The following is a 26,213-nucleotide window of genomic DNA, read 5'->3' as shown; positions in this document are numbered from 1 at the left end:
AAATTTCCTGTGCACCAAAATGTCTGGTTCTGCTAATCAAATATTTCAAAATCTGAAACTAATCTGGAACTTAAATTTATTTGTACTATCTGTGTATCTCTTCTTCTACCCAGAACAAAGATTTGACAATGAAGGGCAAGAGTGACTTACAATCTTCCTCCAAGGTATCTGAGAAGGAAGAAGGTGATTATGAGACTGTGAGTTCTTCTACTCTGGAGGCCATCCATGCTTTGAGAATCCTTCCTGCCAAACCTCTACAAGAATCCGAATATGCAGGTAACTTTTGCTGTCTGCGGAAAGTGAGCCAAACCTAGAGGTAAATAGGAACAGTACAGACTTGGGGTTTTCAGTCCAGATATTTTTTAAAATTAAATGGTTCAACTGAAAAATAAAACACTGGTGGGCAGGAACAAGAGAGGAGCTTTGTCTGCATCTTCATATTCAACAGTTACCTTTATTTCCATTACATTATGTTAAATTAATAATTACATGCTGCTTTTGTAATTTTAATATTACCGTCATGGGAGAAATTCTATGATCCCATTCCACCTGGAATGTGCAAAAAACTGACTGGTCAAACCCACAACCGTTTCAGAAAAGCCCGCTACTATTTAAGCCTAGAAATCTTTAAGATGGAAAACATATTAAAGAACACGTGAAACTTTCCTCCACATGACAATTTGCAGATTAAGAAATGTAGTATTCTTTTTAAAGGTGTTCTCTGCCACTTTCAATAGCAGCAATAAGCAATTAGTTTGAGTTTATTTCTCAGGCATTCTTAACCTTGCAAGATAGCTGCATTAATCAAGTTTCAGTTTATTGAAGCCATTCTAAGTCACATTTAATGCCCAAACATACATAGCCAATTAATATCCCGTTTACAGGAGTGAAATATCATCCTTAGATATCCATTGCTCGAAGCCATTATAAACACTTTGTGGAGGTTTTATATCATTAAAAAACTGGGCGGAAATCCTAGACGACGAAGAATGGAAACCAGAAACCAAAAATATCTGAAAATACAGGATCAGTATATGTATGAAAGCTTGCTCCAGTTCACATCAAAATCAGCAAAGATTTTTCTACTGACTTTTGTGGGAGTTAGTTTGATGTCTAAACAAATAGATGGCTTTTAACGTGAGTAAATTTATCAATGTGTGAGCAGATCACAATCAGTCTGAACATCCAGATATTCTACATTATGTTCCAAAGACTCATTTGTGCATTTTGTTTGGAAATCTGCAGTAAATTCCAAATACTGTTTTTATCTTGGTTAGTAGTAAAGACTTTCAGTCAGCAGTCAGCATCTTTTGTTGTTTATGTAAGGCTGTCCTGAAATACCAAAAAGACACCATTTTTGTTTTGTGATTTCAGAAAAAACACATTTAAAAAAAAGCTGCTTTTTGCCTGTGCGTGTATTGGGTTTGCATAGCAAGGTTTTGGTAGCAGGGGGGCTACAGGGGTGGCTTCTGTGAGAAGCTGCTGGAAGCTTGCCCTAGTCCAATAGAGTCAGTGCCAGCCAAGACGGACCCGCTGCTGGCCAAGGCCGAGCCCATCAGCGACGGTGGTAGCCTCTGGGATAAAGTATTTAAGAAGGAGGGAAAAAACTGCACAACAGCAGCCGAAGAGAGGAGTAAGAATATGTGAGAGAAACAACTCTGCAGACACCAAGGTCAGTGAAGAAGGAGGGGGAGGAGGTGCTCCAGGTGCCAGAGCAGAGATTCCCCTGCAGCCCCTGGTGAAGGCCATGGTGAAGCAGGCTGTGCCCCTGCAGCCCATGGAAGTCCACGGTGGAGCAGATATCCATCTGCAGCCCATGGAGGACCCCACACCGGAGCAGGTGGATGTGCCCTGAAGGATGCTGTGACCCCATGGGAAGCCCGTGCTGGAGCAGGCTTCTGGCAGGACCTGTGGACCTGTGGGGAGAGGAGCCCACGCTGGAGCAAGTTTGCTGGCAGGACTTGTGACCCCGTGGGGGACCCACGCTGGAGCAGTCTGTTCCTGAAGGACTGCACCCCGTGGAAGGGACCCATGCTGGAGCAGTTCGTGAAGAAGGACTCATGTTGGAGAAGTTCACGGAGGACTGTCTCCCATGGGAGGGACCCCACGCTGGAGCAGGAGAAGAGTGTGAGGAGTCCTCCCCCCGAGGAAGAAGGAGCGGCAGAGACGTGTGATGAACTGACCACAACCCCCATTCCCTGTCCCCCTGCGCCATGGGGGGGAGGAGGTAGAAAATTTGGGAGTGAAGTTTTGCCCAGGAAGAAGGGAGGGGTGGGGGAAGGTGTTTTAAGATTTAGTTTTTATTTTTTCATTATCCTACTCTGCTTTGATTGGTAATCAATTAAACTAATCTCCCCAAGTCGAGTCTGTTCTGCCCACGACAGTAATTGCTGAGTGATCTCTCCCTGTCCTTACCTCGACCCACGAGCCTTTCGTTGTATTTTCTCTCCCCTGTGCAGCTGAGGAGGGGAGTGACAGCGCGGCTTTGGTGGGCACCTGGCGTCCAGCTGGGGGTCAGCCCACCACTGTGTGTTATGCCCAGTAACTATAATGTGGCAGGACACAAGAGTGAGGAAAGGTCTGAAAATGTATTTCAGAAAGGCAAAACTCAATGCTAACATCCCATGTTGCACTGGGATGCTAGGCCATCTGTCCCTGACAAATAACAATGCCCTCAAGATATAAAATTAATGACTCGAAAACACATGCTAGTGTACAACCTGTGCATTTCTTTTAGATGGCCATGGGTGCATATTTATTAAAAGCTAAAGTAAAAATGAAAAAGCTCTCTAGAGAGTAAACCCCCCCACATCCCTCACAAAACCAGAACAACACAATGGCGTTGCCAAGAACAAAGGTTCAAATGAAAAGCAAATTCACTAATCTGTTCACAGTTTAGGTCAAATGTCTGCCTTAACTGTGTACCAGCTTATGAAGGCTTTGTTTTTTAACCGCAGTGAGGAGGTTAACCATAAAGCTATTACCAGGGTCATGCTTATGTCCTCAATACAGCTACTAAAATAACAGTTAAGTTCTGAAAAGGAAAAAATAAAAATGGTATAAAAATGGCAAGATCTGACCTGAAAAACATATTTTGAACATTAAAACCTCTTCTTCTTAAAACATAGTACTACTGAATTACTCAGGCTTGTTTTTTCTTCCTCTTTTACAGATAAGCGTTGTTTAAGGCCTTCAGGTGCCACTTCCCCACTGAACAGCCAGCAAACATCTCAGCCCCCTCAATACTCAGCTGTAAGTAAAGATCTTAAACCCTATTCACAAACAGATTTCCCCTTTTCTGTAATATCATTTAAAGTTAAGTGCAGTCTATTTAAAGTCTTAGCCACATAACATTCAATTGTACAAGGTCGCACAAGTTCCTGTGAGCCGTTCCTGTTTCACTTTGCACCAATGTCCTCGGCGCTTGCTTTCACTTGTTGACTGCCGGGGATCTACCAAGCATTAGAGGCATCCCAGTCAGGAGCAGCGCCATTTCTACTAGCCATAGTTTCAAGGATGATGACTAACATCACATCTTTATTTTGTTTTATTAACAGAAACACACGCCTGTTCTGGAGGGGAGGAGCGTGCCAAGTGTTAGAGGTATAATAAAAAAATCTACCCATTTCTGCAATCAAAAATAGAAATTGTTGCTTCTATATTTAGCTTTTGTACATAAGTAGAGACTGCAGATGATAGAAAAGACATGGTTTTCAAAACAGCAGCCACTTTCCAAAATAGTCAGACTGCAAAATATGCAATACTGTTTCAACTATCTAACATCAAAGTAATTATTTTGCAAAAGGAGATATATTTTGCCTCATGAGTTCTCTGTTTCTCAAGGGGGCGGAAAAAAGGCCATTCAATTTCAAAATCAGGTTTTCCTTTTCCCTACCATTACAAGGACATAAGGGCGGTGGGAAGCCTATGTCTCCTGAACTGTTCCACCAAAAGGCTGCAAGATCCCTGCTTGCTTTACTTCTCCTTCTCATGCTCTCTTGTTTTTTGGCTCCCTATCCTTCTCAGGCATTTTGTATGAATATACTGTAAAGTATAATCTAATAACTATTTTTAAATAGCTATATCAACTATAGCAATTCCTACTAAGGATTTACATCCTAGGGTAACTATTTACAAAAGCTATCTGACAATGTTCTCCTACTAAGAGTATGCTAATTATATGGCATATCACCTAGCATATATTTTTTCTCCACTGCTTTACCATTAACTGTAAATTTGCTTCAAAATCCTATAATTTTGAGTCACCAATTGCCTTTAATTTTTGTTTGTTCTGTTTTGTTTCTTGTGGTGAAATCGGAGACAGACTGCTATCTTATTCTTCAAGAACCTAATGAGGTGTCCAACTATTAAATCCTTTAATTTATGGTTTTACTCAGTCATAAGATTATTTTAAAAGTACGTTTCTATATACTTTTCTATATACTTTTTTTATATTTTATATACTTTATATGTAGCAATATCTCATGAAGTCAACTACTGAGGGATTAAATAGATGATTAACCTTGAAAGGGAATTATATTTTTTCTCTTAACATTTTCAACTCTTTGAGCTATATGCTAAATATGGTCAAAAAGAATGCAATTGCCAAGCCAGGAAAATATGATCCTTTCTATGTTGGCTGTAACAGCTGATTTTCAAAAAGTAAGTATTACATTTGATCAACCAGAAAAATAATGCAAAGAATTCCACGTAGAACAGAATTTTTTTTTTCCTTTTAGTTCATACTATAATACAGAACATAGAGCCAAGTAATTCCTACAGATTATGAGAAAGTAAGCACTATAAAGTTTGCGAAATGAAAGGTTAGACTGACTCTTGTGACCAAATCCTGATGTAGCTTGTAAAAAAGCTGAATTGAGAGTAAGCCAGCTTCAAAATCTGCAGAAATCGGTAGGAAAGGTCCCACTGACAGTTTGTCAGTTTAGGTAAAGCTTCAAATTCCACCAGGATTTAGTAGGTTGGATTTACATGTTTGTCTGCCTCCATGAGATGTGTGCTGACATTAAGAAAGATGTACCAAAGACAGTGCAAGCAGGTAAACTCTGCAGTTTGAGAAGACAATTTATACATATTTTTAGTACATCCTGAGCTAATAGTACTTATAGAGGACTCTCTTATTTTTAGACAATAACTACACTGTTATTAAATCTATCTTAACGTTTATTCTCATGCCCAGTGCTATTAAGTGGCTTTGCCACAAGATGGCATGAACAGCACAGAAGAATTTTTGTCAACAGTTATTTTCTAGAATTGTTAAACATTTAAGGTACCATTATTTTATTCAGAGCAATTTGTTATGGTTTACTTTAAGGAGAACTTAAGATATATTGCATGTCTCTTTGCATTAGTTAGGATTTCAGTATGTAGAACTTATGAAAATATTTTCAAAATCTAATGCAAATAGAGTAAGATAGGTTTTTTAATTAGTAAGATGTCCTACATTCATTTAAATAATCAGTCATATTTTGGTAAATTTGAAAACAAAAAAAATAGATTTACTTTCATTGCTTTTCAAGATTTTTATAAATTGCTATACAAAAAACAAAAGACAAAAAATGCATCTCAAACAACTTGATAAGCCTATATATAAAGTCTCTAAACAATATTTGAATTTACAATACCTGAATAAATATCACCCTCAGATGTTTCGTTCTGAAAGCCAGAGGTAAAACCAAAGTTCACTCTGTTTTATCAAGTATCATGATGAATTTTTTATTTCCTTTATTTTATATTTTAAGCTGGAAAAAAGCAAAAATACTTGTTTTTTCCTGCTTTAACTTTAACTAATTCCTAGTTACGTCTCTCATCAAATAAATGTTTGTGAGTGATATTAAACAGATTTACTTGGCTACAGTGCAAGAAGATTCTCAACCCTTCTATGATCACCGTAATTATCTAAGTACACAGTCTTGTGTTTTATATGGAGAGAAGCGCAAATGGTTGAGAATGAGTTACAAATTGCATCTGAATCCACCCTTAAAGAGGACTAAATAAAGTACAGATCGAACAAAATCCACGCCACATGGAATAAGCCTCATACAGAGCCCAGTGGCCTCATGTGCAGAACAGCCAACGGAGAAAACACACACTCAGTCCCGGCTTCAGTGACCTCCGTCTCAGGTCTAGGCTGTGACTTGCGTTCATTCCCACACAAAACAACCTCCCACTGAACCTCTGAAGCTTCCAGCGCTAGCTTCACAGAAATTAACGTGTCCCATTCGATAGCAGGAAAAGTTATGGAGATACAGATGTGATAATAGGACGAGTGCTGTGGGGACAGCAACATGACCTCGGAGCTGAGTTCTGGAGGTAGAGCCAGGGAGGGGGAAGGATGGGGCTGGACTGCCAATAATCATAACAATACCAGAATAAAGCTATCCCTTTATTTGTGAATTATATGGACAGCACTCTATTAACAATTGTTAATAATTATCTTTAGGAGAAAGAATGAAAATACATGGACCCCAGGTGAGCAGAATCTTTCATCAGTTAAAATTTTTACAGGTCATTTTGCCACTGAATATATTTTTAAAAGCAGGCTGCAATTTTGCTAGCACTAACTAAAGGATAAGAGAAACTCATATCTGCAATCCTACGTTATCTCACTTATTTGCATTCATGGTTTATGCAGACGTCTTTTACCCCTCAGTGATTTCAAAGTAGCATATTAAAGTATGATGTTATGTGCTGTAGAGTGCACAAAGCCTTTGACTGTTGACACAGGCATGTCTGCTTAATCTAAACTCTTTACATTTCTCTTATTAAAACAAGGAAAAAAGCTTACACAGATTTTTTGTCTCCTCTCTTTTCCAGAACCCTGTACCTCCCCCACGGTAAGGTCACTTAAGAGATTGCTTACCTGCGGTTCCTCGGGGAACTCAGGGCTAATGAACACTCACATCCATCCGTACTACTCATGGTAACAAGATCACTGGAAGTGAGCCGGCATCCTTTTACTACCTGGCTCTCTTTGGACTTTTTTAGCTTCTGAAATTAAATTAGGGAGAATAAAATATGAGCTGTAAGTGTTGATAGCTGGAGCTCAGGCCTGCATCTTTAAAATCAACTTGGCTGAGCATACGACCAAGTCAAAAGCCTAGAAATCTTGAGTCTGGTTCAACCCAGATATAAATTGTTGGGAAAAAAAAATCTTCCAATGATTTGTATTGGTGCCTTAGGCTCTGCTCACTGTGATAACACTGACTTCACTGCCTCTTAAATCTTTCTGCCAATTTTTTGCTACAAGTCTAAATCGTATCCATAGAAAGCAACTGGAATATTTCCACTTACTCCCACAGATCAAGCTCTATTCCACAAATATATTTTCTATTATATGCCCACAAACAAATAATTAATCGCTTCTTGATCTTTTCAGCCCCAAACAATAATAACTGCTACAATTAAGACATCCTTTCAAAAGGACTGACAAGCTTATTCCTCAGTGCCTGTACTGACTGCCATAAAAGCTGTAAACAAGTTCAAAATATGAGTCACATTACAGACATATTCAGATTATTCTTTAAGTTAAAATATGAAATAAGACCATAAAAGGACAGTGTAGCTTCACAAATTCAAAACTGTAAAAGCGCAGAAATAAGAACATTCCCATTTCATTATTCCACAATATTTCACTATTTGTTTCTGTTTGCATTATGGTGACCAGAATGGTTCTTAATTCTCTCATCTGACTTAATTTTGGTCTGTACCATGCAAACACACAAGGCTCCCTCCCCAGGAGTCCACCGCTGAAAGGCAGGTCCGCAGCGCAGGATGGGTGCACCTCTGCTTTTACTCACCCAAGCTCTCCGTGCCACTGCTCCCAGTTGGAGCTGGGCTGTGACCGGCCGGTCTCAGAGCGTGGGCAGAGCGTGCCCGCATCTGCCAGAAAACACTGGGCACGTGGTAGTTGTGAGTTTTCTAGGATGAAGACCATTCTCTCCTGTGTGTCTGAGCTGCAGCAGTGTGTTCCCTGGCTGGGCCTTACCCACAGCCATATCCACCCAGAAATAGCAACACTGGAGAGCTGTACTTGGCACGTACTGGTGAAGCGCACGAAAGCGGTGTTAAGACAGTAACGTCTTGCAAATGTAGAATATTATCCAAAACTACTGTTGCTATTGAAGCGCCCCAAGAAGCTCCTGGACCTGAGCTAAGCTCAGCACAAATACGTTGAAACGCTCTTGGAAAATTCCAGTGGTTTACTTCTTGAGCTTGCACTTACAACACAGTCCCTCTGCCTCCTTTATTCCCTAATAGTTCTTCAAATTCTCCTTTGACTTCTCCAGGCCTCTGAAGACACTGCCAAAGCAGTATCAGCCACTTCCTCCAGAGCCGAAGATAAGCAGCCAGTTCTTTCACACGAGGAAAACGCTCAGCCAAGCTCATACCTTTCCAATATCAGCAAAAGTCACAAGGTACGGGTGCATTCCTCATCTTCATTCCCTGAGAATCAAAACACTCTCCCCGGTCAAACCATGAGACTTTACCTTCATCGCACCTCTGCTTTTACTTAAGAAAAAAAAGTTATTCTTTAGACAGCTGTGAATAATTGAGAGAAGTATTTAGCATAATGCGACACTAGCATTTTTTAAGGAAAAAATTGCCAAAATAATGGTAAGGGAGTGGAAAAGTAGGTAGAACTTTCAGGAACACTTTGTTTAAGGTTTGTCCTACTTTTTCTTACTAACCAAGAAACAATTGCACTTGCTTAGCACAGTTTGTGAACCAAGTGATGAGGAAATACACTGACCACACCAGAGATACAGAAATACACTCCACATCCACATTCAGCAAAAGAAATGACTAATCTGTAGCCAGAAGTCTTGCTCCAGCCCATGAGACCAACGAATCCAGATTATGAGTCATTTCTTGCCCTTTCCATATGCCCTCCTCCGTCATACAACACCCATGTTCATTCAGCATCCGGACACGGCAGTGTGGATGAGCGCTGAGTCCTGAAGCACAAACTGCTTGTGTCCAGCTGTATGACCAAGCATACGCATATGTCAGGTTGGAAGTCTGGTTGCTTTTTTCACGTAACGCACATATCTAGTCAGATGAGCATGTATGTATGCTGCTCACTGCCATGTGAGCATATGTGCTCTTGCTGTGTGACCAAAATGCACATTCATAAATGGGGATGGTGGTGGACACATGCTGGGAACAGGAATGACACACATCCAGGGGCCACAAGGCATAATGCTCAAATGCCTCTCGACAAAAACCTATTGCAGCCAGAAGTTTGGGCACAACTGAGCTGTGCCAATTCTGTCCATCCTTCCATAAATAGTTTCAATTTCAGTTCATCAGGATGGAATTTTGCTTCATTTTACGAAGGTCACTACAAATCCCATGGCAAAAAAAAAAAAGCTAACAAGTCAATGAAGTAATCTTCTGCTTAAAGTTAAGTATATACTTAAGGAGCGAGCTCTAAGTATGTTGGTTTTTTTTTTTCCTGAATGATACTTAAATTCTTTCATGGATTAGGTTCCAAAAGCTGTTGGTTGTTAAGATATTTTATTAATATGAAGTAGCTTCACATTGAGATGCATGACCTGACCTATAGCTGCAAAGTTCCAAATCCCATGACTGATCCCCACCCTCAGTAGGGCAGCACATACATTGAAAGCTCTATGAGAACTGTTATAAGCCGGGTTTGCCAGCAGACACCAGTATGCAAAGCACTTGGATTTGAAAGGTCCTATTATAAAGCCAAAATCTGTAATATAAATACATGTCATTTCTTATGCTAGAATTAAAAGGCAGCAGCAAAAACTATAACCACCAAACTCCACACTGCAGTTATAGATACCAAAATATTTCTAATAGGTTTGGGTTTTTTTAACTGTACTAGGTTTTTTTAATCATGTGAGTAAGAGACTAAGACCACACATGATCTGGGGAAGGCAATTCACAAATTTCCCACACAAACACTTCACTAAAAGTATTTCTCACTCATCTTTAGTCCACTCACAGCTTTGTAAGGAGAAAACACACATATGAGCTGCAGCGTGGAGGAGTACGGCGCTACAGCCGTTATCTGCTAGGCTGTAAGCAAAGCTGTCAGACCGCAGATGTGATTTAGCAGTGCAAGTCCTGTCTTCCAACAAGATTTGGAAGACATATAAAATTAAAGACATCATTATTTATACATTCCATAAATAGCCTCGTAAAAAATATAGGCATGTGCAGGATCCTGGAATGTAGCTTAGAAGCTTTGGTGAGATTTAAACTTTTACATGCCTGTGGTAAGCAGGCCATACGAGTGGCGTGTCCCCTCATGGTGGAGGCCAGCCCTGCAAGCACACCTTTATTATCGCTTAACTTTACCATGCACCCAATGTCTGGAATATAGGCTTTCACACATCAAATAATGACCTTGAAGACCAAGATAACAAACTGCAGAAGCTAACACAAAAGCAACTATCCAAACCCAAAACAGTTCCTCTCCTTTCTCTTAGCCTTCCTGAAACTTTCCCCTAACAGATCATTCCCAAATTTCTTGCCTCTTTAACTCTCCACACTGATGTTTTCAGCACAGGCGCAAGGAAGAGACCCCTTCTCGCTGAACAAGTGTTGAAAAGTAGCTCCCAGGGTTCTCTATCCCATGTCTTCCTTTTGCATTCTCTCTGACTGATTTAGCAAAATAACTCACTGTCATATTTTCTCAGTCGAGGAGGTAAGCTAAGCAGGGACTAAAACCTGAAGCCTTCAAAAAACGATTAGATCCCTATCCACACCTTATGTTGCTGAATAACTTCTAAAATCAGGTCCTCTAAGTCTTTTATTATGAGATACAAGCTGCTGTCTTTTATTATAGAATCATAGAATCATAGAATCATTAAGGTTGGAAAAGACCTCTAAGATCATCAAGTCCAACCGTCAACCCAACACCACCATGCCCACTACACCATGTCCCTAAGGGCCTCATCTACACGTCTTTTAAATACTTCCAGGGATGGTGACTCAACCACTTCCCTGGACAGCTTGTGCCAATGTTTAACCACTCTTTCAGTGAAGAAATTTCTCCTTATGTCCAGTCTAAACCTCCCTTGGCGCAACTTGAGGCCACTTCCTCTCATCCTATCATAAGTTACTTGGGAGAAGAGACCAACACCCACCTCGCTAAAACCTCCTTTCAGGTAGTTGTAGAGCGCGATGAGGTCTCCCCTCAACCTCCTCTTCTCCAGACTAAACAGTCCCAGTTCCCTCAGCCGCTCCTCATAAGACTTGTTCTCCAGACCCTTCACCAGCTTCGTTGCCCTTCTCTGGACACGCTCCAGCACCTCCATGTCCTTCCTGTAGTGAGGGTCCCAAAACTGAACACAGTATTCGAGGTGCAGCCTCACCAGTGCCGAGTACAGGGGGACAATCACTTCCCTGCTCCTGCTGGCCACACTATTTCTGATACAGACCAGGATGCTGTTGGCCTTCTCGGCCACCTGGGCACACTGCCGGCTCATTTTCAGCCGGCTGTCAACCAGCACCCCCAGATCCTTTTCCACTGGGCAGCTTTCCAGCCACTCCTCCCCAAGAGATACAAGCTACTAAAAAGCATGAGTGTTCACCAAACCCAGGACATCTAACAAAAGGTGTCAGACTCAATACATTGTCCCTTTTGGGGGAGAATATTTTCTGATGATCCTTTTCAGGAAAGGAAGATATTCCTGTTGACCAGGTATATCAGGAAAAGGCAGAAAAATACTTAAACACCTACTTGAATCAGGACCATGAGGAGCATTCTCCATTTCTCTTTTCCTGGTTTGCACCTCCTTTCCTCTATACTTTCCATTCTGCCTCTGGGAACATTTCATTTTTGAAACTTTTCAAGGAATTTACCTCCATTTATAGCTGACTTTAAAGTTCATAATAAGACATTTTGGCATGAGATGAAAAGTAGTGAAGAAAGCTGATAATCATTCATATCTCTTCTCCCCTCCTCCCAGAATAAATCCTTAACAAAGACTTTTCTCATTTACCATAATGAATTCAGTGGATGCTATTCTTTTTTATGGAAGTCCATAACGTTTTCCTGCAAATAATTTATGTAAAAAAATAACCAGCCTCTGAATTTCTGTAGCAGTAATAAAATCTGTCCCTTGCCAAGGGCTGTTAATTTTCAGTGATGATGTAATCAAAGTATTTAAGTACTCAAAGTGATTTTTATTTTATCATAATGAAAAGTTTTGCATATAATTCTTTCTTTTCCAGACATCTATCTGTTAAGGAACTAAACGAAGTAAGTAATCATCCTTGTATATATTATGACCATAAAAAGCATACACATTCCATGGCTGCACAACCTCTCTTGTAACAGTAGTTTAGCCTATTGGTAAAAATAGTATAAGAACCATATCAGTTTTGGGTCACAAATATATCTATCTTTGATGCGTGTAGCATTTTCAATACTGCTACTCTGTGAATGGTAAGGTAAGTTCCTGACGTTGCTTGCAGAAATAAAAACACACATAGTGTAAAGCTACCTTCCCAAGTATCCACATAAAAGTGTATCTCTTAACTGCCAGATGCTGCGGATGCCTCTGCACAGTAAGCAGCAGGAGAGACACTCTTTCAGAGAAATAGAGATTCCACATAGATTTTTAAAAGCAGAAAAATGAAATAAGGTTAATAGTATTACTCTGATGTAAATACAAGGCTACCTCAAAAATAACGTGACCCTTTTCAAGAAGAGAAAAAACTGACAAATTTTATATGCAGAATGAACCTCACCTATTATCCCCCAGCTTCCTTCTCCCTGTCCTCCCCCCCGCCTCTTCCCTAGGGCCTCTCACAAGTCCTGCAAATCTGTCACTCAGTCAAATGGCAGCTTTGCCTGCAAAATAGCTCCAGCAGCAACCGAGGGGGCCACCACGCTGCTGCTCAGGCACCTGCGTGGTCGTACAGCTTCCCCCAGCCGAGTCCCTCGCTGCCCTCCCCAGCAAGGTGGGGACCACAGCCACAGCGATGCATGGTCCTCGCCGCCCTCTGAGCCCAGCACAGCCCCGTACAGCGCAGCCCACCCGTCCTCCTGCCAAAGCTCTCACTCTGCTATGTCCTCAAACCTCCTGAGCCATGGGCAAGCCCAGTAAGCCCCAGTACATACCCCAGTACATCTCCCACTGGCCCCATCCTCCAGCTCACAACCCACCTTCCTCACAGCCAGTCTGCAAAGCTGCACCAAGGGCAGCTCTAGGCTCTGGGCACCGCTGAGACGTGTGTGCTCTCAACGCCAGCGATGCTGAAGCAGCGGCTCTGAGTTCCCCTGTCTGACAGAGGCTAAAAGGGCTCTTCCCTCCCTCCCCGCACCTCCAGGCTGACCACTTCTCCTCCCAGCATGGCCACCTGCAGCCCTGCCACTGAGGACCCCTGCACCAGCTGGCTCTGGCCAGAGGGCAGAAGCTGAGAAGCAATGCTGTGAATTCACCTATAGGCATATATAAAGCAGAAAGCAGTAACTTTTACACAGAGACTGGTAAAGGAAAGTGGTTGGTGGTTTTTTTCAGATCTCAGTTTCTGTAAAAAGTTTTTAACAAGTTCCTTCACTTTCTACTCAGGCCAATGAAGTAAAGCAGAGGAAATGGGTTTAGCAATAAAGGGGTTTAGTTATGACAAGTGGTTTCCTATAAGATGTATTAAGAGATACAGTCCCAACAATAATGCAGAGTGTTAAAGGATGTTTGTAAAATTCAGAGATAGGTCAGAATTTATGGCATTTTGTATTTCTCACTGCATGTTCTATTTACTGCACTAATATGTTTCTATTGTATTGGTTTTTATCTTCATTGTAAGAGGAAAGAAAGACATCTCTATACTAGTTAAATCCAGCCATTTCCTATCACAGTGGGCTGTAGCACAAATCTATAGGCTGGTCTAGCTCTAACTTTCAAATCCTTTGAGTTTTTCTTCTCCATGATTCTGACTGGGAGGCTGTCCCAGAACCTCAGTCCTCCCATGGTTAGAAACTATTTTAGTTTGAAAGATTATTACAAAACATGGTTTGATTGCAATATGGTAATTAACATTTAATTCTAAAAAATGAGATATTAGAAAGAAAGATAATATTTTAACACAAAAAGCTTTGTCTTTTGTTAGATACTGACTCACTACAAACCAAATACGAAGACACCCCCAGGAACAATAAATATCTTATATCTATAATTAATATTTCTGGCTGGTCACTGTACAGCTGCACAAATACTGCAGCTTTTAACAGGCTCTTAGTTTGGCTCCATCTTAAAGAGAAATATTGTATATCTCATAACATGGAAAAGATAAAATTTAATTTGGATCACTTCCCATTCATATAGCTCCAAAGACATAAATAGTTTCAGTGTGACCTGGAGGAGGAGACAGACTGTGCCCTTGTCAGGGTTTCAGACGCCAAACGGGGGGTCAATAGGTTTGAGAGTAGGACTGCCCTTCACCGGCACCCAGACAGGCTGTAGGAACGGGTCAAGAGGAGCCTCCTGAAATTGGAAAGGACAAATGCAAAATCCTGCCCCGGGACGGACTAACCCCCTTGGCACAAGCTCTGCTCAGAAGGACCTGGGGACCGTAGGCTGAACACGAGCCACTGGTGTGCCCTTGGTAGCCGTAAAGGCTAACAGCGTATCGAGCTGTATCAAGACAAGCATAGCCAAGAGATCAAGGGAAGGGACTATTCCCTTTTACTCATCACTCATTAGACAACACCTGGAGTGCCACACAAGGCTGCTGTTGACCAAGAGGAGTGGGTAAGCAGAGGGTCGCCAGTGCAGTCAGGGTGTGCAGCACCTGCCCTGTGAAATGAGGCTGATGGGGCTGGGCTCCCTTAGCCTGGAGCGGGCGGCTCTGGGGGAACCTGATAGCAGCCTGCCAGTGCCTAAGTGATGATTATCAAGAAGGCAGAGCATGGTACTTTACCGAGTGCACAGTGGAAGTACAAGAGGCAACGATCTTGAAATGAGGGAGTTTTATTATGAGGATAATTATGAGGGTGTTGGAAGAGGTTGCCCTGAGAAGCTGCGAAATCTAGGTTCTGGAGGTTTGCAAGACCCAGCTGGACAAAGCTCTGAGCACAAGTCTCATCTCGCAGTTCACTGTGCTTTAAGCAGGAGCTTGGACTAGAGACCTGCCTAGGTCCCTTCCGACCTGAATGAGACTACAAATTTCTAAGTCATGGGAAAACATTACCGGGGCAGTAACTTTTAAGGAAGACTCAAGATACAACATCTACAAAGAATAACAAATTCCTATCTTTAATATTTATGTATTACAGTCTTGTGTGTATCAAATTAATCAAAATAATTACTATTCCTGTGTGAATCAAATAATACAGAAATACAGTGAAAGTTTATGAGTCAAAATCTGGTCTCTAGACACCTGTCTATCATTCACTTCTTTGTAACAAAATATGCTGAATTAAGGCTCTCCACACAGTGATTCTGAATGAAGTATCTGCCATGACAGTAAAAATAATTGTACTGTCAGTTGAGGAGCCTGAAAAGAAATGACTGATTTTAATCTTTGGATAGTGTATCTCCAGTCAATCAAAATCAATCTCTTGATATAATACAAGATCAATGATGGAAAACCATATTGTAAATTAAACTGATGCACAATAGTCATTATGAAATGGTGATCATTGCAATAAGGCATGTGTTCACTTATACCTCTAAAAATTCGGTTCTCATTCTTGTCAGTGGACTGAGATCAACATTCAGCTTGAGTTTTTGACGAAGTGATCAAGTATTAATGATTGAATGTCTATAAATTGTTTTAAAATTAAAAGATAGTTGGGTCTGTTGGGGTAAGTTCAAGCTGGTAATCAAAAATATTTACTGTCTGTTATCATTTTATATAGGCAACTGGAAGAGAACAAGGTTAGTATTTAATAGTATGATACTAATTTGTTATCTTTCCTTCATATTGCAAGAACAAAATATCCTATCATTAAAACTCCAGCTGAAGTAATCAGTATAGGAACCTGACATCTATCCTGCTATGTAGCATCAGGCCGTCTGGCTCTATATTTAAATGAGTAAGAGACATCCCCCAGGTATACGTCTGCTAAGAATAGAGATGTAGAGTGACCTCAACAGTTGTGGAAGATGCAGCAGAAAAAAGGAATTTAACTTGGCATTAACTACAGCTATTTAGGGAACCAGGGTATCACCAGGTATTTGTTCTAAGCAAATCAAAGTCTTAAAATCCTGGGGAAAATAAGAGTGTTGGAACCTAAAAAACTGAGGGAAGGATATCCTGAATAGAAAAGACTGGATCTGCACAGAGGATATCTCCCTTCTCTCCATCTTGCTCCTTTCCCATAATTTGACCGCAAGAATTTTGAAGGATTTTTAAAAGCTTTAGGTTTTTAAAGCTACAAAAAGCGGGTTTTTTTTTAAAAAAACATGTTTTAAAAACATGTCAATTCTTCAGATATACATACAGCTTGGAAAAACTAGCTTAAGCCACTCACTATGTATGTGTGCATGAAGGTCCATGAAAAAAAACGTTACTCTGAAATACTTTGAAGATAGATACAGGCTACATGATTTTCATGCTGTTTACACCTCTGTGTTAATGAGTTCATAATTTCCTCTGGCAGTTCCTTTGGCAGATTAAGGCACAGTTTCCTTGCAGCTAGAAATAGTATTGACTGCATTAATACATTCAATGCCTATCTATCCTGTCCTATAAAAAGGATTTATGAACCGTCTGTATATTTCTAGTACAGTATTCTGCATTATTTACCATTATGTTAAGCCATATTTGGCATCAGCAAAACCTGTAACGTTCACCACGTAACATTCAATACTACTATAAATGTTTCCCACTGAAATCATTCGCTGACTTATTTAAGCCAGACTGATTGTAGCCTTATTAGCTTTTTCTATTGAACTGTATCCCCTCATATATGAATTTAATTAAGTTAATTTACTTCACAGTAGTTGCTAGATACTGTCAAAGTTACACATAAGAGGAAATGATAAATTCTTATTCTTTTTATTAATAGCTACAGATTTGGGGAAGAAACCTGAAATATCTTTTCGAGCACAACAGTATAAACCAAAGCATCATCCTGAAGCCAGGTAGGAATATAAGAATTTCATGACTTTGTACTGGATGCTTCAAGGACTAAACATTCTGCCCTAGAAAATTATACTTCACTATGCAATAAAAGTAAGATGATATCACTTTCTGATGCCATGTAGTGATATATTATGTTTTGCCCTGACGCACGACAATAACCATCTTTGGGAATTGCTTTCAAGCTATTCTAATTGCACATTCAATTTTTATCTTTAACAGCATCCTACTGTATTACATTTTTGCCTCACTTTCTGTGATAGGGTGTTAAATATACTGTATAAAGAAGCCCTGCCATCTCCAGCTTCAGCATTTCCTCTCCCCCTTATTTTCTATTTTTATATACAAAGAATACACACTTGGCCTTCCAAAGGCCACTTATTCTTCCATAGAAATCTGCCACAATTGCTCCTATTTTTCTTCTCTAACTTACACAAATCTTTCTTTTCTAAATGTGTTTTAAAATCTGTATCTTCCTAAAGTACTCAACAAAAACAAAAAGCGTAGGCTAAAGTATAGGAAGTATATGAATGATTTCACATCTTTCCTAGACAAATAGTGAATCTCTCATCTAGCCTTGTTTACGATGATGGTATTTCGCCAAGATAAAATTATTGTCTGGAGTAAATGTGACAGTATTTGTGACCCCTAGTATTTTGTTTCATCTTTTGTGGTACCAGTGGCTCTGTTATGTGAAGTTATTTGGTCAGTGTTCTTCCCAGTTCTAATTAATAGCACAACAAAATACCAGCTGGGTACCCAGCAGCGGTCTAGAAAATCAGAAAGGACAGGGAGCAACTGCTCCCTGGTCTGCCTACAGAAGGACTGGGAACATCAGCTGAAATAAGCAGGGAATGGGCTCAAAACGAACAAAGGCAAACTGTGCTTCACTACACATGCAAGTTAAAATGTGAAACTCTTGCCAAAGACTCTTGTGGAGAGTAAAAATTTATATAACTTCAAAAAGTGGCTGGTAAAATCAATGGAAGAGAAATCTGTCAAAAGATGCTAAATACAGAATTACCACCTGAAACCCAGGAAGGCCCAAAGCTGCAATCTGCAGAGGGAGGAAGGGGTATTCTGGGGAAGCACAGCTATGCATTGCTCTCTAATTTGACTCTTACTTAAATACTTGCCACTAACAGAAACATTTTTTTGATGTTACTTTCATTCATTGCTTTCTCCTAGCCTTCGATGTACGGGGAGCTCTAAAAGCATTTGCAGTTCAGGTAAGAACCAGGGATTGCTTTGAAAACTAAACCAGGCAGGGATAAATAAGAATAAGAAACAGATTGGTGTTTCTACATGGGTATGTCTGCACTGGGGATTTTCGATGCACGGAGTTACTGCAAAGGGATTGTTAAAGAAAGCAAGCACAAAACAAGTAAAACAATGCCACAGTCAACAGCAGTGAAGAAACAAGCAGAGAGTTACTTGTTCGGCTATACCGCACACCTGGTTCAAGCTAAGAAATGCCCAATCTAGAATGCAAGTGTTAAACCACTGCAGACCCCCACGCCCAGAAAAGGAAGAGGATTTGGACCAGCCACTGAAGGACAATGGGGAGAGGAAGAGAAGATAAATTGGCATACAAAGAGACACCCACAGAGAAAGAGCATGCTGTGAGCACAACAGTCTCTGCTTTTCCAGGCAGACGTGCAATCAGCTGGGCTACATGGAAGCTACAGATATTCAGGACATTATAGAGCAGCTACTGTGGGTTTAATGCCTTTGTGTAAACAAATACAGTGAACTCTGAAGAAACTGCTTTAGATTTATCCCAGATACCTACAGGGTAGGACTTGTAGGTGCCATTATCAGGCAGGTCTGTCAAATTATTATGGTTGGCAATAGGACATCCCCTGGACTGTGCAGTTTTACCTAAGGGAATGTACTGGAAGCCAACACTAACACTGGTGGGGTGCCTTGCCAAGAAACGGCCTGTGGTATGGCTTGCCCAGGAACCGTGGCCATGTCCCTCTGCTCATTCTCCCTGGATTTAAGATTCCCAGAACTGAATGCTACACACAGGAGCAGTACCACTTGATTCATATGCACACTGTCTCCCTAATCTTGAAGACAATACTCCTACAAACACTATTAAAAGTTGTGTTAGCTTTTTGCTGTCATATCATACTGTATTTGTTGCCCACCAAGCCCTCTACCTAATTTCTTTTAGAAAAATATGGCCTCGTTAGTATTTAACCCAAAATTTCTATGTGGCTCATCCCTACTTTTCAGTATAGTTACACCGGCTTGAAAAAGTATTTCCGTAAACTCAAAGGAGACAGAAAAACACCCCAGCATCTACTTACAGACTTTTGAAAAGCAAAATCCCTTTATTAGCCAAACTTCATGATAAGAATTCTGTAAGCAAAAGAAAACACTTATCATTCTGATGTGTAAATATGATTTATTTTTGCAGAAATGCATACTAAAGATAAAAGATGCTATAAAGGAAACTTTCTGATATATTTGTCTTTCATAAACAGATTCATTGATAAAGAGGTGTATCTATAAATTAGATGGAGTACATACAAATAATATGACCTTGGTCTTTTTGGTTTTTTGAATGTCATTAAAACGCACCAGTCAAGTTAGCTCATGCTGTATCTCCATTCCTTAAAAAGAGAGTTCGTACCTTAGGAGACCCAGGGACTTTGGGGACCAAGGAGCTATAGGAATCATCCATGCTGGTAACTTCCTACTGTCCTTGACTACATTTACTATACTTTTATATTTTCCCTTAACTGCCTCTGCAAATGCCCTTTTGTATGAAAACCCCTAAACTGTACCAAGAACCTATGAGTTGCACAATGTGAATTTATGGTAAAAGCAAGTAACACCAGGAAGAACATATGGACTGTATTATTTGTTCAGATAAAGTAGGATTCACCTTAACTTTGGTCATTGCCAGGCTAAACAAGCCCGCCTCCCCCCCAGCTTTGTTTCACAGGCTCCAGCTCCCTGACTCTGGTGGTGGTCCCCCCCGAGCCACTTCTGGTTATTAACATCCTTCTTGTGCTGGGGGTGCAATTCCACATATTCTCCTCCAGATACCTACTAAAAATCAGTCTTTACAGAATCCGCAAAGCTCATCTAGGTTTCCGTTTCCTGTGCTCTCAGCAGCCTCTCAGTCTTTTTCTAGGTGCCCCACACCCATCTCCACTTCAGACGCTTCCTACCATCCCTACTACTGCTCTTGGTCATTCAGGCTCTCTGGGATGGCACAATCTCCTTTTCCCTCTGTAAATTCCCTGCCCTCAGGAAACAACAGGGACAGAAAGTGGCCTTTCCCCCTGCTATGCTACAATTTATTTTCAAGTCCATGTTTGGATTAAAAAATAGTTAAATAAGAAATATTAATTTTATTAAATTTATACAAATATCCTTTTTTATCCTATGTAAGTACGTATTTCTCTCTCTGACATTTTTAGCTTTTATTGTTGAAAACAAATGATTTTCTGTTCAAAAATCTGAAACATTCTTCTTTAATTTCTCAGCAAGCTATTGTTAACTCTATCCCAGCCAGACCCAGACCATGAGCATTGCAGGAGAATTCTCCATTTCTTGTCCCACAATTTAAGACATATTAGAAAAAAAATTTTACAGAACAAACACAGCACTGGTCACAAAGCAAACATGGTCCCAGCTGTGGGGTCTCTTTTCAAAAATAAAGTATCTGGGGATAGCCACCAAAAATGTAATGTGAACCCAAATGCCAAAAGCAGGATCCAATAAGCTGAATGGTGACATATTCGCATTTTGACAACTCAAACCGATTGCAGAAAGACAATGTAGATGTCTGGTTCCAGACCCTTTGAACAGTGATTTCATTTCTGAACAGACTGCTGAAAGATCATGGCTGTTTGTCTACTGAGATCAGTGGACATTGTTTACTGTCTTAAAAACAAATGTAATGCTGTTATAAACCAGAACATGGTACCTGTATGCATGAAACAGTGAAACACAGTGAAAACTATTATTCTTCTGTAAAAGAATGTCTTCCAAGTCAAATTACTTTAATATTCTATGCTATGTATGGGCAGAAAATGCTATGTATGGGCAGAAGAATAATAAACTGATAAAGCATGAACTGATAAAACATAATGAAATGCCGCTTTGGCAAACAGTACTGTCTCTTGTGACAGTAAGCAGAAGGAAAAGATGGAAGCCATTGATAATCACATTTTTCTCATTTACTCTTACAATAGACACTAGGTCATTTCTCCCACCAGCATTGCATGAAACAAGCAAAAATGCTTTCTGTTGTAGAGTAGAATATAATGTTTTTGTATTCTTCAATTAACCATTTTTTCCCCATGTTGTGTACCTGCAAACTGCATTCAACCTAACATTGAAAGCACGCCATTGCTTTTCTCAGACTGTTTCTGCTGCATCCTCATCTGACTCAGCCTGCCCAAGCCTCCCACATAAACCCACACTTGGTGTTCCTGCCCCATCCCCTGCGCTTGCCCAGCTCCCCAGTGACGTGGCAAGCTGAGTCTGGCTGGTAAATGGCAGCCCTAAATCTACAGACTGCAAACCACGTTTGCTTTGGGAGGATGGTTTTCAGCTATCTAAGCTCGCTCAGGCAGCTGCCTTCTCAGCAGTGCAGCATGGAGCAGGAACACGCAGCCGGGGACCACCACCTTCATCTTTTTCATAATGCAAGAGCAACCTCACTTCTTGGTCCTAAATTTGTTAATTGAAACAACTCGCAGAGCAGACTGAAATTCATCAGCATGGCAGAACCCCCGAATCCTTTAAGGTTTCAACAGCTTGGTGGAAACAATGCTAGCTGGCAACGGGATAATAAGGAGCTTTAATATGATCCAACATAACAGCAGCTCTGATCCAACACAAATACAAGGGGCTCAAAAGGTGAAAGTAGAACAGAATGAACCATTACACTTGTCCCATATGTACTTTTTTATTTAGCATTTGCTATTTTATTAATAGTTTATCTTTAACATTTTGCTATGTTTATGTGCGCAAGAACCTGGCAGAGTCATGTCAATTAAAAAACATCAGGAAACCAATGTGTTAAATCTCTTTGGGCATGAATCTGAAATCGCTGGTGCTGCATTAGCACAAGACCACTCATAACTGACAGCTCCAAATTTTAAAGATTAATATCACAATACTGTATTTCTAAACTGTAAGTGCTATTCTCAGACTTACTAAGTAAAACTGATAGGGTAAAATGAAACTATAACTTAAGTTTAGAAAATACAATTTTTTTCCTTCTGAATTTACTCTTACAGGATCCATGTTAAATGTAGAGAATTTGTCAGTGAAGAGGTCACCATCTCCTACGCCGTACACAGCATGCAAAAATATATCAAAAGAGTCACTTATAAAATGGGAAATGCAATCTCTTACCCAATCCACTGAAAAGGTAAAGAATGCTTCACTTCATAAGGGGACAGGTTTTTAGAAAACAGGTTTATCACTACAGGGCACACACCCCCCCCCCATAAGAATGACTGTTTACTGAAATCATTTCCCCAAGAAGTTAAGTGGTCTGAAAGCTGTGGGTATTCAGCACCCCTGAACAGTCCAATGTGAGCTCTTGAAACCACAGATAAGAATTTACATGACTAATTTGATTCAGATTTCCTAACAGGACTTCTCAATATAGATCCATTACAATTGTTTTTATCAACTGTGCTAAACTTGCTTTAAATGCACATTAGATATAATCTATTTTCACTGGCTTTTGCTTCTGCCAGCTGTGGTTAATTTCTATACACTGATTATACTATCTTAAAATTAAGGATTTAAACAAATATGAATGGTACATTGGAGAATATGATCGCCATGAAGCAGAGAAGGCACTGTTACAGGAAAACACTGTAAGTACAATTTACCTCGAAACCTGGACTGTAAACTCTTGGAGAAAACGTCTGCAAACTGTCCACGAGGGCTTACGAGTTTTTTTGTGAACTAACCATAAAATCCGTAATTTAAATCTGTGTCGCACAGGATGAGACATTCTTGGTTAGAGATTGTTCAAGGAAATCAAACGCTGAACCGTATGTTTTGGTTGTCTATTACGGAAGAAGAGTATACAACATTAAAGTACGTTTTCTGGAAGAGAGCCAGCAATACGCACTGGGAACAGGGCTCAGAGGAGATGATGTAAGTAAAACGGTGGATGTTGTAACATCTAATGTTATAGTCTATTGCTTTTATGTCGCACTTCACAAGTTCTTAATACTAAAGATCAATTATAAACTCTCCCACATAACAAACTTGCTGTTTCATTAAATGCTCTTATTTCAAGTATGTCTCAAAGTTTCAAGCAACTTCAAGATAACAATTTAAAACTGAATTTTACATACCATGCTCAAATTCACATTTAAATCGGTGTGAAAATTTCCTAAGTACTTATAATAATTTTACCTACTGTAAGTAACATCCGCAAAGTAAAGGGGAAACGTCCTCCATTTCCAGGTATACATATTATTTTAGCATATTTTTTAACTTGTTATAATATAAGCATAATATATTTTAAAATATATACAACTCTACCTATCTGACAGCATGACAGACAGGCCTGTTGCTGTTATTGCTGCATAATGTCTCTTACTGTCTGTCTCTCATACAGCAAAAGGGGAATCAGTATCTTTTAAAAAAAAATGAGGAAATAGGACAAAAGTTGTCATGGATATTCAGAAGCAATTAAATCGTGGGTCCCCACCAATCAGTCTTTCTGATATGGTAAATTTCAATTAGAAAATCCCTTTAGATTAGCAATGCTTTTTTACAGAATTAAATTCAATTATATTCATGATAAGTCTAATTCTTATTCTACCTATATGGTTAAATAACAAATACTGTATCTGCATGTCTTAACTTATTTTTTCTTGTGTGAAAAACTGAAACAGTTATCTCTACAAAGATGTGATACTCGCAAAAAAAATTAAAAGAAACTTAAAGAATGCTCAGCTGAGCATGAAATTCAGCATAAGGGAGGACCGGCTGCACAGCAAGTGGGTCTGGACTGACAACAGTCAAATTGGAAAGTTACAATTCCAGAATAAGGATTTCAAGCATCTAGTTAATAACCAGAAGTATATCTAAGACTTGGCTCTACCAGGCCAAATCTGCAATCCTGACATATTACCTTAAGACTTCCTTTTTAGTATTGAATATTGTTTCTCTTGAATTCAGAAATCCTCCCGTAGATCGACTACACCAGAAAAACTTCAGAATTGTTTTGCTCGTCAGCTATATGTAGTACCGGGGAGCCACAGAAATGACAGCCTCCCACTTCTATGCATTATTCTCAGCAGCAGAAATGAAAATAAAATTAACACTGGACTGGGCACGAAGCACATGTGCAATAATGAACAATCAATGGCACAGACCTTGCTCAGCAGAGCTACTTCCATCTCAGGCAGTCTGAAAGGATTCCCCAAAAATGGTCTTTCTTGAAAACTGTCACCTCAACTTCTGCAGCTTGCTTAAGGGTCTTATCTCAGGAGTGTGAAAACAATTTGCAAGGCTGTGAATTACAGCAAAATTGCTGCCTATAATTTTCCAATGCCTATTAAAATGCTTTCCAGAGTGCTCTGCATTGTCCCTCCACAGAGAAACCCTTTGTTACACCACATTTTGCAGTATGCAATGCAGACAGCTGCTTTATCTAGATTAGCTGAATATTCCTTCTTCACCTGCTAAAGAGGAAGCAACCTAAACAACAACAAACAGGTGCAGACCTATTACATTTTTCCCCAGTTGTTCATTTAATTCAAAGGTGCAGTCTTACTGATTTTCTCCAGCATGTTTTCACTCTTGGATTAGTCTATTTCCATTCATTAAAAACTTGGTTTTTTCTTACACATAATTATTCAAAGTTTTCCCTATCCAATTGCAACTCTCGATTTTTCATATACAGTTTACAAGGTGTTAACACTGTATGATCAAAAAAGATTTTTTATTAACAATTTTTTTTTAATGTATTTAATTCAACTTTCATGAGTGCATCATTAGCTCTCATATAGCCTTCTAAGGCCGTAAGGGGGGAAAAAAGCATTGATCATCATATTTCTGTATATTTTAAAAAATTGTTACTTCTATGTCAATGTGATGGTCATCAATGGCAAGTAACTGAAGTCCCATGCAGCTAAATTAGTATCAAACTGGAATATAACAAATACAAGCAGAGACAAAAAAACCCCAAACACTTAGTAAAGCTGTATCTTTTGCTAGGAATTTAGCCACAGATGTTCACATCTACATACGTATTTCATATATTATACTGAGCTCACTAAAGGCCAAATCACATAAAGCTATAAAGACCAGATCCCCAAACGGGACATTTGGGCATTTACATTCAAAACTGCTGTCCTAAGCATCCTTTACTTGGCTGTTACCTTCCCCCACTCCAGTCAGTTTTCAATATTAAAGATCCAGAGATAGCTGTAATGCTGCTTCTTTTCATGTACACAGTTCTTTTGACGATAAAGAAACCAAAACCTTGCTCACATTTAAAGCTGATCATGACACAAAATTTAAATTTTAAATTATTTTTCATATCGCCTTTGCAAAACTAGATCTGCCACGCACAAAATACATGTTTTTAGCATGTCTGCAGCATCAGGCTCGACTCACAATGCAGTAACTAAAAACCAAAGGCAGAAGTAGGCTCCTCTTTAACTCAGTGCCTGTTTTACACAGAAGCTTAGAGCACGGCCCGATGTTTATCTCTGGATCTCGCTGTTCTGGCCGCAGATGTTTTCTCCACCCTCACCACTCCCTACCACTATTTGCAGCTACCTTTCATTTTCAAACCATTGGTCATACAAGTCATATCAATTCAACTCAGTTCATTTCAAAGTGAGTCAAATGGATTAGCTCCGACTACCTTCATCATTCATTAAACTGGCCTGACTCTTTAGAGTGGATGAGGGAGCACTTCCACAATGTCTTCCACTGACAGCATTATGTCAAAACCAAAAGTTACCACCAGGAAGATGGGCACAGTGAACACCTGTCAGGGGATGCTAATACCTTGTAGACATCTCTCTCAGTAAACATCTTGTCCACAGCTTAAATGACAGTTCAAGGATGAACTGTGCTCATTCAGGATGTGCGACATGTAGTCCAGAGTCCTA

At 39.9% G+C, this 26,213-nt stretch overlaps 1 protein-coding gene across 1 annotated transcript in view; it reads left to right on the top strand.

The window, feature by feature from the left end:
- The window catches only part of CLNK (cytokine dependent hematopoietic cell linker), a 30,599-nt gene that overhangs the window by 2,450 nt on the left and 1,936 nt on the right, over positions 1 to 26,213 (top strand). The window contains exons 2-14 of the mRNA XM_075148782.1: positions 114 to 276; positions 3,173 to 3,252; positions 3,558 to 3,603; positions 6,461 to 6,489; positions 6,835 to 6,854; positions 8,307 to 8,435; positions 12,232 to 12,259; positions 15,863 to 15,881; positions 17,015 to 17,090; positions 18,277 to 18,317; positions 22,356 to 22,489; positions 22,869 to 22,946; positions 23,077 to 23,232. Of these exons, the coding sequence (XP_075004883.1) occupies positions 114 to 276; positions 3,173 to 3,252; positions 3,558 to 3,603; positions 6,461 to 6,489; positions 6,835 to 6,854; positions 8,307 to 8,435; positions 12,232 to 12,259; positions 15,863 to 15,881; positions 17,015 to 17,090; positions 18,277 to 18,317; positions 22,356 to 22,489; positions 22,869 to 22,946; positions 23,077 to 23,232 (999 nt within the window). The remainder of the gene's footprint in view (positions 1 to 113; positions 277 to 3,172; positions 3,253 to 3,557; positions 3,604 to 6,460; positions 6,490 to 6,834; positions 6,855 to 8,306; positions 8,436 to 12,231; positions 12,260 to 15,862; positions 15,882 to 17,014; positions 17,091 to 18,276; positions 18,318 to 22,355; positions 22,490 to 22,868; positions 22,947 to 23,076; positions 23,233 to 26,213) is intronic.

This window comes from Calonectris borealis, chromosome 4 (genome assembly GCF_964195595.1).
Source record: "Calonectris borealis chromosome 4, bCalBor7.hap1.2, whole genome shotgun sequence".
NCBI lineage: Eukaryota > Metazoa > Chordata > Aves > Procellariiformes > Procellariidae > Calonectris > Calonectris borealis.
This window is presented reverse-complemented; position numbering and strand designations above follow the sequence as displayed.